The sequence below is a fragment of the Triturus cristatus genome, chromosome 4_1 (genome assembly GCF_964204655.1).
Source record: "Triturus cristatus chromosome 4_1, aTriCri1.1, whole genome shotgun sequence".
In the NCBI taxonomy this organism is placed as follows: domain Eukaryota; kingdom Metazoa; phylum Chordata; class Amphibia; order Caudata; family Salamandridae; genus Triturus; species Triturus cristatus.
In genome coordinates this window covers 1267943462-1267957850 of record NC_140585.1, presented here as the reverse complement: position 1 = coordinate 1267957850, position 14389 = coordinate 1267943462, and the positions used below count along the sequence as shown (strand labels likewise).

At 43.9% G+C, this 14389-nt stretch overlaps 1 protein-coding gene across 3 annotated transcripts in view; it reads left to right on the top strand.

Moving 5' to 3' along the window:
* Nucleotides 1–14389, top strand: part of LOC146856562 (uncharacterized) — a 511781-nt gene that overhangs the window by 461601 nt on the left and 35791 nt on the right. For all 3 annotated transcript variants that reach the window (XM_085654765.1, XM_085654767.1, XM_085654766.1), the window contains one exon: nucleotides 7126–7195. In XM_085654765.1, the coding sequence (XP_085510891.1) occupies nucleotides 7126–7195 (70 nt within the window). The remainder of the gene's footprint in view (nucleotides 1–7125; nucleotides 7196–14389) is intronic.

The window sequence follows — 14389 nt, the reverse complement described above, 5'->3', positions numbered from 1 at the left end:
GGAGCAGTAAAAGGAATTAGGGCAGGGATATGAGATAACCTTTACAATGAAAATGCCATTACCAAGCTGGATTTACAACAAAAATCGTTGTAAAGGTATGCGTGGAAAAGGCATTTTCGTGGTAAAGGTTATGCGTGGTAAAGGCATTTGTGTTGGAACGCATACGTGGTAAAGGCATGCGTTGCAACGGAATGCGTTGTAACGTCATACAACCACAACCACAGCCACATCCCCCACATACCTCTCTGCAGATACGTCCTCTCCCCAGAACACCAACGGCTGCTTCGGGAAGAGGTTCAAGTGCTCCTCCACAAAGGGGCTAAAGAGCTTGTGCCACTACACCTCAGGGTTCATGAGTGTATTCCCTCTAATTCCTCATTCCCAAGAAGGACGGGTCCATCAGGCCTATTCTGGAACTCAGACCCCACAATGAGGACATCCTGTCAGAACATTTCCACATGATCACTTTCCAAGAGGTCATTTCACTGCTACAGCCAGGCAATTTCATAGCAGCACTCGACCTCAGACGCCTACTTTCATATCCCAATTTATTTAGAGCATCAGTGCTACTTCCAATTTGTGGTACGGGGCAAACACTATCAGTTCAAAGTGCTGCCCTTCAGGGTCACCACTGCACTTTCAGTTTTTACAAAATGTGTTGCAGTAGTGGCCTCTCAACTGCGAAGAAAAGGTATGTATGTATTTCCTAACATGGACGATTGGCGGAGAAAGAGCGTAACACAATTGCAGTGTCACCCACACAGCAGCCACCATAAACCTGCTGCATGAACTGGGCTTTACCTTCAGCGCTGTAAAGTCCCACCATCTAACCCCATCAAATCCAACCCTATTTAGGGGCCATTCTCAATGTAGAGGTAGTCAAAGCCTTTTCCGGTCAAGCAAGAGTCCAGTCCTTCCAGGTGTTCTCTCTCATTTTCAGCCAGATCAACATTATGGATAGTCATGTGCCTCCTGCATGATGGCCTCCTGCATTGCTGTAGTGCCCCATGCAAGGTTACACAAGCGGCCACTGCAGGAATGCTTAGGATTGGTCTCATTGGGAAGATCTGGTGTTAGTCAGCTGCCACACTCATCACTCGCTGCAGTGGCGGAACACCAACAGTTTGTTGCAAGGTTGTCCTTTTCTCAACTCAGTTCCGCAGATTATTAGTACAATGGATGATACTCTCACTGGGTGGGGGGGTGCATCTAGACAACCTGATTGTCCAACATCAGTGGGATCACAGTCACAGAACCTCCACATAAACTATCTGGAGCTGTTTGCTGTCCATCCAGCACTCAAAGCCTTCCTTCCCCACATAGTGAGCAAAGTGTTGCTCATCTGGACCGAGAACATGACAGTTGTGTATTACCTTCAGAAGAAGGGAGGCATTCACTCTCCCCAGCTTTCTTAGCTAGTCCAGTCCACCTGGCAGTGGGGGCTCTGCCACAGGATCCACCTGCTGGTGGAGTACCTTCCTGGAGTGGTGAACAACATTGCCGACTTCCTCAGAAGGATGTAGCAACAAGCCCACATGTGGGAACTACATCAGAGAGTCTTCCTCCTGTAGTTTAGGTGATGGGGGTTTCCAGACGTGGACCTATTCACCACAGCAGAAAACCCAAAATGCCCAAACTTCACTTCCAGATTCCCACATCGACAGTCCATGGCCAATGCACTATGGATGATCTGGTCAGGGATATTTGCCTACACTATTCTGCTTGTCCCCCACCTACCGTTTGTGGTTCTGAGGATTTGGCAGACGTCCCTCACCTTCATCCTAGTGGCTCCCACCTGGGCCAGACAGCACTGGTACACCACTCTCATAAAGCCGTCGGTGGTTTGCCACGAGAAGCTCCCAACAGATCGGACCCTCTCACACAGAACCATGGAGAAATCTGGCACCCCTGGAGTCTCAACATTGTTATTTAGCTCCTCAAGTCCTAGTTTGGTCACCTCAACCTACCTCCAAATGGATGAATTTACTCAAGCAGGCACGCAGGCCTACTACTCAGTATGTAATGCTGCCAAATGAAAAAGGTTTTCCTGCCACTGCCTCTCAAACCACACTAACCCCTTAACAGTTAGCATCAAAAACATTGTTTTTTACCTACTGGATCTACAAACCTGTGGGCTAGCCTTGACCTCATTTTGGATTCACTTGGCTGCTGTGGCTGCTCATCTCCAAACAAAAAGCAACACATTTCCTTTTTTGAGATCCTGCTCATTAAAGTTTTTATGGAGGGACTCAAGAGGGTCATTCCTCCTTGGGTCCCCATGGCCCAAGTTTTGAATCTCAACATCGTCATTACCAGACTCATGCATCCTTCATTTGAACCCTTCCTAGCATACCCCCTTCAATTCCTCTCTTGGAACTGGGCGTTTCCTGTGGCTATCACCTCACTCAGACTGGTAAATGAGCTCCAACCTCTAACCATAAAAGAACCCTTCTTTAAGATTTTCTTTGCACTAACCCTAAATTTCTTCCTAAATTGATTTCTCCTTTCCACCTTAACCAATCTCGAACTACCAGTTTCTTCCCTCAACCTCACTCCGTTACAGAAAGGGCTCTTCATACTGTAGATGTTAATTGAGCCTTAATGTAGTATGTGAATAGGGTGATACCTTTTCGAAAGACTCAGCAACTTTCTGTTGCTTTTTCTGAATTGCTTAAAGGATACACTTTATCAAAATCGGGCATAGCCAGATGGTTAGTTAAATGTAGCCACACATGTTACTCAAAATCCAAGAGTTTTGCCTGTTCTGCCGAGAGCCCACTCTAATAGGAAGAAAGGGGCCTCAATGGCTTTCCTGTGATACATCTCAATAGCTGACATTTCTAAAGCAGATACTTGGTCTACACCACTCACTTTTGGTAAATACTATTGTGGATGGACCAGCACGTCAACAGGCCAAAATTGGTCAAGCTGTACTCCACACCCTGTTCTGCAACACCTATAGGCTAGCCACAGCTTATGGGAGGACTGATTTACAGTATATGCACAGCATGTTATCTACAGCCACACATGCCTTTAACGGAAAATGTTACTTACCCTGTAAGTATGTTTGTAGCATGTGGTGCTGTTGATTCACATGTGCCAACCCTCCTCATCAACAGCCTCTGTCTGTTGCTATTCTCATTCCTTCCTACTTCTCCTGCATGGTATCCATCTCTCTCTCTCTCTCCCCCTCTGTTGTGCTCTAGCTCCATCTTCACCTGCCATGTGGGAAAACAATCTAACATTGGAACCGATGACCATGTGCATTACAAGCAGGAGGTGGAGTCACACCACACTACTAGATGGCAGGAGTATGCTCAGCATGTGAATCTACAGCACTACATTCCATGAACAGATGATTACTTGGAAAGTAGCATTTTCCTTTCAACACACTGTTTGAAGTCGTCCCTTGGCTCTGCTGACGCCTCTAGAAGAGAACTCTGTAATAGATTTGTTTAACACAGACCTGTATGGCTCTGCATTTCAGACATAAAATCAGACATTCAAAGCTTTGGCCTGCCACTCAAAGGAGAACAACTAGTCCCCTCAACCACAGCTGATTTCCTTGAAAGAAAGGGAGCACAAACTGATGGCATTGCCAGAGATGGCTGCCTTGGGCCAGTTGTCAATTTTCCTAGCCAACTTTGAAAAGGCATTCGGTGCAGTGGGATGGGATTACTTGTTTCTTCTGTTGGATGGACTCCAATTTGGTCACAAGTTTTTACATATGTGAGACTGCTATTCTCAGTCATACTTGATGGTGAGAGTGAGGAATGGGAGGGCCACTTCAAACAGTTTCAGGTGAGGCTGGGCGCAAGGAAGTCCGTTGTCCCGCACCTCTTCGCTATTGCAATTAAGCAGTTCACGGAATGGATCGGGGCAATCGCCCAAGTAAAGGGCTTTGACTGGGAACTGGGGTTAGAGAACAGAATGCCATTATATGCACAAGATGTCCTGGTGTTTGTGAGCAATCTACATTGATGTGCTCCAAGGACATTGCAGATATTTCAGATAGTTGGCAAGTGCAATGGACTTCATAACCATTACCAAATCATCACTATTCTTAGTGGACAGCCTCCCTTGTGATCTGGCCTGGCCCTACGGATGGTTTAATACTTATGGGTGTATGTTATGCAGAACCTAGAATACGACTATTCAGCTACAGATTAATAGGCTACAAGATATTACATTCTTGGTGGCCCTCCTGCTGTTACTCCTGGGGCACGTGGCAATATTGATTGTCCTTCCACATTTGCCTTACCAATTACAGAATTTTTTCAATGCGGTCCCCTACAGCTTCTTTACAAATGTAAATTCTATTCTTGGAGGTTTCTCTGGAATTATGGAGTACTCTGGATCACCCTCCAGAAATGTTTTAAGTCTGTTTGAGAGCGAGATGGCGTTGGTCGACATCGTATTGTAGTGTTTCTCATTTGATGACCCTCAACAAATGGTACGATGCACACGGTGACCGTGCTTTTGCATCTGAAAAATGGATGATGCGGTGGTTAGTTAATGCATCTCTTAAAAGGGGAGAAAAGCCACCTCACCCTTCTGCCTGCTACAGTCGTGGTGCTTCAAATCTGACATAATACAAGTTAAGCGGTAGGCTGGCAAAATAAATTCACTAAAGAAATTCCATCATGGACAGGGAACTTGCTACACAAGGTGTCAGAGTTGCAAGGCATTCAGTACTGGGACATTTTTGGCATCTCTAGACTGGGTGATGTCATATCTTGAACAACAACTAACTCCTTCTTAACCCCACAGGAAGAATGTGACTTTTACCACAAGCATTGCTTTTGTTACTTGCAGCCCAGACACACACAGGTATAACAGTGCTCCCAGACTTTAGTCCATTGGAGGCAAAGGACCCAATGGCAGAATTACAAAAACATGAACTGTTTCAAATATATAGGTCCCTGGTGATTTAATGTTCCAGACTCCTTGGCAAGCTTGAGAGAGTCCTAGGTTAGGTGCCCGGACACCCTGACAGATGATGATTAGGGGGAGGCTGCGTTCACATCACAATTCAGACTCATTCAGCTGAAGTATTCACACCACGCATACTTCAGTCGTCCTATACTTTGGAAGCCTGTCTGAAGCTGAACACCGACGAGAAAGAAATCAGGATGTTCAGGGAGAGCACTAAACATTGGGTATCCACCTGGAGGCCAACAGAGCTAGGATGAAGAAACACTGCGTAGGACGCTAAAAGACCACCATCAAATTTCAAAGTTTTTTTTATTAGGTTTTGTAGGGACCCTCCAGTGTTTCTGGGACAGGAGTGATGAAAAATACAGCCTTTACATTTTGTCCCAATTTTGAATATAAACTAGCACAAAAAGGTGCGAAGTTTGCAAATCAAACCTTCAGTAAGACCACGAAGTGAGACAGCCAAAAAGTGTATGAAGCCTTTCTATCTATTGAGGAAAATAGCAGTGGATACAATATGCCAGGGCTACTGGGATTATGTGTTTGGGTAGCCTCATAATTATAGATTTGTCACATTTGCCACATAATCCATCTGCTGCATCATCTTCAGAGTTTTACAACAAAAAAATCTTACCTATCAAAAATCCTCTCCACCAGATGTACCTATTTTTGTACCATGTGCTGGTTTAAATAGCTTCTGACACATATGATGTGCATATAGTGGAGGGGGAAATGGAATAGGATATCAAGTTGTAATCATCCAAACTCAACACTGGGTGGCAGGAGAGTATGCAGAGCATGCAGATCTACAGCACTACATGTTAAAAAGATGCTTACAGGGTAAGCAACAAACCTTTGCCTCCGTTGCTGCCTTCAACAAAAGCGACAGGCAGATTCTTTTATTGCACCAACGAGTCCTTTAAGGGAGGATTATTGGGATTCTCTGGCTGTCTGCTTGATCCTCACCTAGTAGCAGTATCTAGTTGATTGCATAAGAGTTCCCTAAGGAAAGCCTATTCCTTGAGGTGATTTTTTTTTTTTTTTGGAATGGCCTGGATTTTTTGTCTTTAGCCGGAACGCTGACGGTCTCACATAAGTCAGTAGTTCACAAAGTGTAAAATCGAAAATGTTCTCTGGTCACTAGTGAAAACGTGCAACTCCATTAATGGTGTCCATTGCCATCTTCAATCAAGAGTGTCAATGAGTAGGTCAACTCGGAAAATATGATGGGGCTCAAATAATAATTGTGCGTAATCATGAATTACTGCAGCCACCAAGATCATTTCCCCCCAGTTGACATACAAGTTTGTAACCAAGTCACATCATCCGATGGTTATTTACCAGAGGGGAGCACCTGGAGGTATATTTAATGTAGACCTGTTCTCCCCTCCTCACCAAACAGAGGGAAGAAGAGCAAAGAATTTTTCTGGCAGGCGTCCACTTAGCTAAGGGAATGTTCGGGCTACCTCCTGCCCGAAGGCGCTACCTGTGCTCCACAGCTACTGATCGCTTTTGCTGCTTGTCCTCCACTCTTGATTTGGTGTGGCAGGCCGCCTGGCAGCCGTCTTAAAGTCCAAACTCCCCTCAAGACGTGATCTTAGGAGAGGCTCCATCTGCTCTACTCCAGCCAGGCTGTGCTGCCAGGACACTGAATGCCGGAGCCCAATCCGCTCCCCCAGCGTCTGTCCTCCAGCACTGCTACTCCCAGCCTGCTCCCCCAGCCTCTGTCCTCCAGCACTGCTACTCCCAGGTAGGTCAAGCCTTCCACTACACCACACACGCTTGCCACTCAGTTTACCACAAGCGGAGTCCCTTAGGCTGCAGAGCTCCCCACTGGCCCGGACAGTTTGTTACATGGCTTCACCCCTGCTGAAGGATCAGTGTCCAGAGGGGAAGCAGGAAGGTAAAAACAGGTACATATTTGTAGTGTTGAGATGAAAAATATTTTATCTCTCGCGTGTTGTTTTGCAACATCCCCCCCCTCCCCCCCCCCCTATTTAGAGGATATTGGAGCTGTTTCCTGAAGTAAGTTCTGGCGGTTATTTTGTGGAGAATCCATGCCTTAGAGAAAGCAAAACTTAAGAACTTAGAATGAGTTTACATTTAAAACAATTGTAGTATAATTTGCGATTTACGATTCTTGTACTTAGAGTGCTGTTCCAACTTATTCTTTTAAATTCTGTTTTGCAGGCTTTTCTTCAGGACATCCTCCATCAGTTCAAGGCACCTGTAAAAACGAATCGGCCCACGATGGGCAAAGGTAGCTAGTTTTCATTTATATTAATAGGATATGTTGAATTGCTGCAGTAAAATAATTCAATCTGTGCACTTTCTTAGAAATTTCAAAACGTGACCTTCGAATATGAGCATGCAAGTTAAATCATGCATGAATCTTGGTTACACAACAGCTTTACAAGGTTGGAGTTGGTTACTCCAACCTTGTAAAGTTACTTGCCAGTCATGAAACTTTCATCCGACAGCATACTGCTCAAACCATCTTATCTTGCTCAATAGGCTTATTTTAGAAACAAAAATGCTCCTTTAAACTTACTCTTAAAATACACTTCACTGTGCTGAAAACAATTGTGCATTTTTTAGATAATGGCATTATGGATTGTGTATAAAAAAATTCCACTAGACGGTTTCATGTTAATGATTATAAATACATTCTCATGAAACTCAAACATAGTAATTTAATTTGACCCACAGCCAATAATTCCTGTTAAAATGATGCATCCAGGGCCTAGTTATAAATCTGTCTGCACAGTACTTTATTTTCGTACTCTTACAGAGCTCAAGTAGCACTTCTAGGACAAATGCTGAGCTCAAATGGGAGAGGCTTCAACCAGTGCTTCCTGATGTCTTTCTAGATGGATCTTCTGAATAATAAAGAGTAACTTAACCTTGCCATGTTTTGCTGTACCATATAAAAAGTAGGATTAACATATAACCATTTAAAAGTTAAACGATGACCATAATACATGTCATAAAAGGCTGCAAGCACATGGGTATTTGTCTAGATATTTTTCTTGCCCCAATAAAGAATTCAGATATGTAAACGAGCCCTATTGACTCCTGTAAATGAGCTGTAGATCTAACAATTCATATGTGTTCAATGTTTATTTTCATCTCGGTGAAGGTTGTCTAATTTATGTATCAATAGACTGAGCAAGCACGGTTCAGGCAACATGCAAGGGCTTACCTTCATATTAAAAATACTACAAATTAAGTAGCATTGGAGATTAACAAAGATTTCCTACTGGGAATGGATCCTTAGACTTCTAACAAATGTTGAAACCTATTTTATTTATGTATTTCTAAAGCACACTTTCACCCAGACATGCTGTCATCACTAGGTATGCTGAAATGGACAAGAGTAAGAAAGCCTAAAGCAGCGAGATTTGAAAAAGGTGTTCGGTTTGGGCCATTTGCCATTCGTGTTTAATATCCTGAACAGGATGAATTTTGGATCTGGCTTCCTATGACTGGTCCAAACACTGTACTATGAACCTTGGGTTCGGGTCAATCCATTCCTGATCGAGAGAAGCATCTGAGAAGGATGCCCTCTCTCCTCTGTCTTCTCCTCTTTGCGCTTGTGGTTGAGCCCCTAGTGGAATAGATCCCAGAGACACTCACCTGAAGGGTATTCAATGGGACCTGGCTCACAAGGACCTGGTGTCCCTATATGCGGACAACCTTTTGGTCTATGTGCCAAGGCCAGAGCAATTATTCCCAGGCTGCTGGACATACTGCGTATTTATAGAGAGGCCTCCGGCTTGCAGGTGAATTGTGCGAAGTCCTAATAGCTGGCCCTCACTCTGCCGTCCCTGCCCATTGGCCCCTCACACTGATGGATGGCCCCTTTAAGTATCTGGGAAACTACTTGTCCAAAGACCTACGACAATCTTGGAACCTTACAAGGGCCTCTTTATTGCTAGATGTCAAAGGGAAGCAGCAGCCTGAGATAAATTCCTACTTTCGATTATGGATTGAGGAGCTATATTCAAGATGGTGGCCTTTCCACAATTCTTCTACATTCTTCGAAACTTCCCCTCTACCATAACCCCCTCCTCTTCGCCAAAATCAGTGCAGTACTAGGTGAATTTCTTTGGGCAGGTGCACAGCACTGATCTCACTGACTAAATGCATAGAGGTCCCATTCGATGGAGTGTTGAGAATGCCAGATATTCACCTGTATTGTCGGGTATAACTACTGGTTGTAATCTGCGACCTAATATTTGGAGCTAGGAATGACTCGACCCATCAACTGGAGTAGGACTATTTGCAAACTTGTGGCCTAGAGACAACATTATATGGCTCATTTGTTCCCAGGGTGATAACTGGAGCTGACTCGGACACCCCCATTTGATGAAATATAGACCTTAGATTTATTGAATGGTATAAGTCCATCACAAGTGAAACTCTTCTATAGTGGGACTCCTGGCTCTCCCAGGTGTCCTAACTAGAGGGATTCAAACTTGAATGGAATTTCAAAAGTGCCGACACCTGGGTAGGCAAGCATGTCAAGCCCTTTGACATGCTCACTGAGGAGTTTGAGTTGCATAAAGCTCAATTCTTCTACTACTTACAGCTTGACACAATACAGCCCTGACACTTCATCCTTGGGGTCATGTACTTGTTGATATGACTGTTGGTTGTGTTTGGATGAAGTTTGTTCTTCTTCTCTGGAGTCCCATTATGCTGTGCCTACATGACGTTTTATGTTACTTTCCTGTGGTCCTTGCCTAGGTTTATATAAATAGCCTTTCCTACATGTGTTTGGTATCTTTTTAGATTAGACCGGATGGTCCTCTCTGAGACCTTTTGTAGGATTTGGTATCTCCTGGCAGGATTTTGCCGTTTCCCATTAGGCTTTGTTTTTTTCATTGCCTACAGGGTAGTGTATGATTTACATTGTCTGTGGTCATTGCCACAATTTTTATAAGAAGCCATGCTCTGTCATCTAATCCTGTCTGGTCTGTGGCTAATTTCTACCAGCTAGTTCTCTTTCGGAACTTTTGTAGGATTGGTTCGCAGGCCCACCTTCTGGTTGGGTATAGCAATGGTATTTCATTCAAAAGTTAAGTAATCTGCAGCTACATGTATTTGTCAGATGGAAATGTTACTTACCTTAAGTAACAATGCATCTGGTAGAGACAGTCTAGCTGCAGATTCCTTAACGCCCTTCCCATCCTCCCTGCTCTGCGAACAAAATATGATGTGTAGGGGTTATTCCCCTTTACAGTACTAGTTTTATACTCCAGTGATCACAGTTTCATGTATTGGTGTGACTCAACAAACCATTTAGTCTTGCCTCATAGGTCTTGTTCTGGTATTACCATACTATTCATTTCCATTTGTAAGGGACTTGTACAATGAGGTAGTTTTTTTTTGCAAAGCTGGTTTATACACTAGTGCACAGGGTTTCATGCAGCTTGTGCTTCGTTGATTCCTTTTTGTCGTTTTCTTAAAGTCCTTGGCTGGTATTGACATACCATTTTTTTGATACTTTCTAATTGTTTTAGAAATTTTTTATCTTTTTGGGACACCGTTTCCACAGCCAGTTTCTATAGTTGCTCAGTGTTTTGGCGCAGAAGGTTTCACAGAAGAAACTGACGTCCGAGCGCCATAGAGGACTTGCGTGGCTCTACTGACATCACAACAGGAGTCCATGTCCTCTTGGAGCCATACGACGCCATCCCCCGGCACGCAGAGGTACTGCTGAAAAATTTCCAGGTCCAGTCTGATACCTGGGGAGCATTCAAAAGTTAAAGAATCTGCGGCTAGACTAGGTCTCTACCGGATACATCGCTACAGAAGGTAAATAACTTTCATCACGTGTACTACGACCCAATTAAGCAATGGCGTGTGGGTAGAAAAAAGATCATTTTTAGCCAAGATGCCATCCTGAGCACGTTGACTTCTTTCAAACGATATGGGATTGCCCTCTCATTACCTGTGACTGGACCAAAATATATCACACACTTAGCAGGATCGTGGGTTCTATCCTGGAAGCTGAACCCTACACATCCCTCCTTGGGTATAGGGAGATAGACTGACCCAGTGGGCACCCATCAACTAGTGGCCATTGGACTGATGTTAGCAAAATGGCATCTTGCCCAACACTGTTCACCTAATGATTGAAGAATCGACCCAATGCATGAGCATAAGTATGGCAGCTGAGAAATCGGTCTTTACGGTACGTGGTTGCCCACAAAAATAACGCAAGATCTAGATGGTGGGATCATCTTTACTAAGAAAGAACTAGGCTGGATTGTTGAATCTATATGCTTACTACAACCTGCATGTCTAAGCTGTGAGAAAGTTTTGTGTTATTGTGAGGAGGGAGAAGCCACCATCTCATGTAACTTGCCTTACTCGCCCCAGTGCTTTTGGAACCTTGCAGAACACCAACAGTCCTGTCCCTGTAAAGAAAGAATACAAGGAGTTAAAAGTAAAAAGACTCTTCCTCACAGGGAGAAGGCTAGCCCACCTTTCCTAGGAACCAATGGAGAAAGCAGACCGAGTGAGAATAGGATGTCCGCAGTCTACGGGGAGCGTGAGAGACCAGAGGGAGGGGTCAACGAGACCCGGAAGACATAAGCGACCACGGAACACAGAACGGAGAAATCTCAAGAGAATCCTGAAGAGATGCCGTCAGGGAACCGCCAACTGGAGGAAGCGAGGGACGAGGAGGACGAATCTCCAGAGAACTGGAGTGAAGCGTGGTGGACACTCCCAGGGAATGCCTACACACCGCCGCAACTAAGGAGAGTTACGGCAGATGCAGTATGTACCTCGGATGAGGGAGGGGGCCTAGGGGACGGCTCGAAGATTGAAGGGAAGAGGGAGGGGGGGGGGGTCACAAGTAGTGCACAATATTCTCCTCCTGAGGAAGGAGATAAAATATTTTTTATGGAACGTCCTTTTTTTCTTTTTCCTTTGTTGTTGTTGTGCAGGGAAACTTCTGTTATCAAAAGGTATCCATCCCCGGTTTAGGAAAGAAAAGGACATAGTGGTCCCATCATAAACCAATGAAAAGAAAAGGGAGTGAAAGGAAACTCCGTTATTTGTTTTAACAATCCTACACACCGTGCTTACAGATTTATGCTGGTGTTGTTATTTAACACCACTTGCATGCCAACCGGAATCACGGGAAAGGGATAGAAGAGAAATCTAATACAAAAGAACCCCAGTGATCAACATAGGGAATCACTGATATAATCACAAAGCCCAAAGCTCAGGCCCTTCTATTTTCCCAGCACTCCCGGGTGTGGTGAAGGATGCTATGCTAAAACTAGTGTGACTCAAAACAGCAAACTTACCGCCACCTTCTTCTTTTTTCTGAGACCCCTTGGGACGCTATCCTGGAAGAAGATCACCCTGAAAGGAAAGAAGAGCGAACATTATAGGAAGAAAGAAGACCATGGACTTTATATTATTATTTCTATACTTCATTTTAAATACCCCAAATAAAAAATATGCCAAGTTTGACAAGCACATTAAGCCTCCTCGATTCTTTTTCCGCCCGTCCCTCCCACAGTTTTTAAACCTAAAAGCAAATGAAAAGTTGTGGGAAAGAGAATAAAAACAAATGTGTAAGTTTCAAGAGTAGGCTTGAAATTAGGGAAATCCTTAAGATGTAACTGTAGTAGCAGTTCATTCCAAAGCGTGGGTCTGCGGAAATCCATCTAGAAGAGTGGACTAGTGTGAAAGAACTCATGATGGGTGAAGGCGACAAATTTAGAGGGCACACTTTCTGTAGAAGCTCATGTAATGAATAGCATGCATTAGCAAGACTTGTTCAAATTGTTTAAGCACACAGGCTACACTAACCGCCATAATTGTGTAATCATTGAAGCTTCCCAATTGAGGCTTTTAAGCTGGCAATGGAAAAACTTAACTTCCACAGTCAAAGAGCAACAGGATCACTGCTCCAACTGTCACTGCTTGTTGTTCCCTATTAAGGGAGGATCTTTCTTAGAACATGCATGTAAAGGTGCAGCAAAACCAGACGCTCTGGTGTTGCATATTGAAACTCAGCTCATGTTCAACAATCACTCCTAGATTCTTAGCTGGGAGAGATCTCATGGTGTCGGGTTGTGCCAGCTACAGGTTGTGCCAACACAGTAGTAGTTGGCAACAATCAAGATCTTGTTTTCCTTTTTTTGTTTGTTGTCCTTATTACCTTAGGTCTGGTAGCCACTACATCCTACCACCAAGTGATGGAGAAACCATAGCTCATGTGGCTTGCCTTACCGGCTGTCATAGTCTGCAAACATTAACCTTCATCAGCAGAGTAAGGTGTTGTAGTCATTAGACCCACTCAGACCTGGGACTAAACCTTTCAATCATTGGCGACCAATAGTTTTCTTTCTTATTAAGACTAAGCTATTTTGAGTCACAGAAACAAGACTTCTTTACAAGTCCTATCCATTATCTATGGTCCAGAGGCAATGGTTCAGCCCATTTTCCACAGATCATATATCTGGCTAATAGTCCTAAGTATAACCTAAGCTTCCGTTTCATCATGCTGTCCCCATCCAACATCCCTCCTGATTGTGTTCCAAACAAATCAAGATTAAACCCAAATAGCCGGCCTCAAAACTTTAGCAAAAATCAAACTAACATTATACCAAAAATCCTGAAATCTTGGGCGCTCCATGAACATGTGAAATGTATCCTCCTTTAGACAATTACACTTATTGCATCTAGATTCTTGCCTGCCCGGGAGCTTAGATAGTTTATATGGTGCCCTATATACCCAATGTGATGTGAACAGGTGATTCCTTTTGAATGCGACCGGTTTTCATAATATCATATAACATGCCAAAAGATACCTGTCAAGGTTCCTCTAGGTCTAAATCAGACAGCCTTCCTTTCCAAGCAGTCTGGAGTGGTGGAGTTTTCTTATCCTTTGCTTGACAGACAAGATCATACCATTTAGCGATCTTTCTGGTTATGTTCTGGGGTAGCAAAATAAGCTGGAAATCCTGATACAGTCCGGAGCGGGGAACAAAGACCATACTTTAAACAATCAGTGGTTTCCCTGCCCGGGCAATCCCATATTTGAGAAAGTGTCGAATAATATAGTATTGCCCATCTTCTCCGCAGGGTGCACCAGAAGCCAGCCACAGATTTTAACACCTTTAACCACAGTTAAAGTACCCTGGGTCTCCAAACTTATGGAGCAAAATCCTTTCTCTACCCCGTGGGTATTTAACATAGCACTAAACCTATGTGCTTTATTGGATACTCTCCCTCACTCACCTCCTCCGCAGGAAGTTTAACAAGAACCTCAATGACTTGAACTGAAATGTCCTACAATACAGTTGGACATCTGGGAGTTGCAGAGCACCTTGCCTTAGTTTACATCTCAATTCCTTCCAAGATGGTCTAACCACCTTGGAAGTCCATCTAAAACTGTTATTGTCTGCCTGTTTTTTCTAAAAAC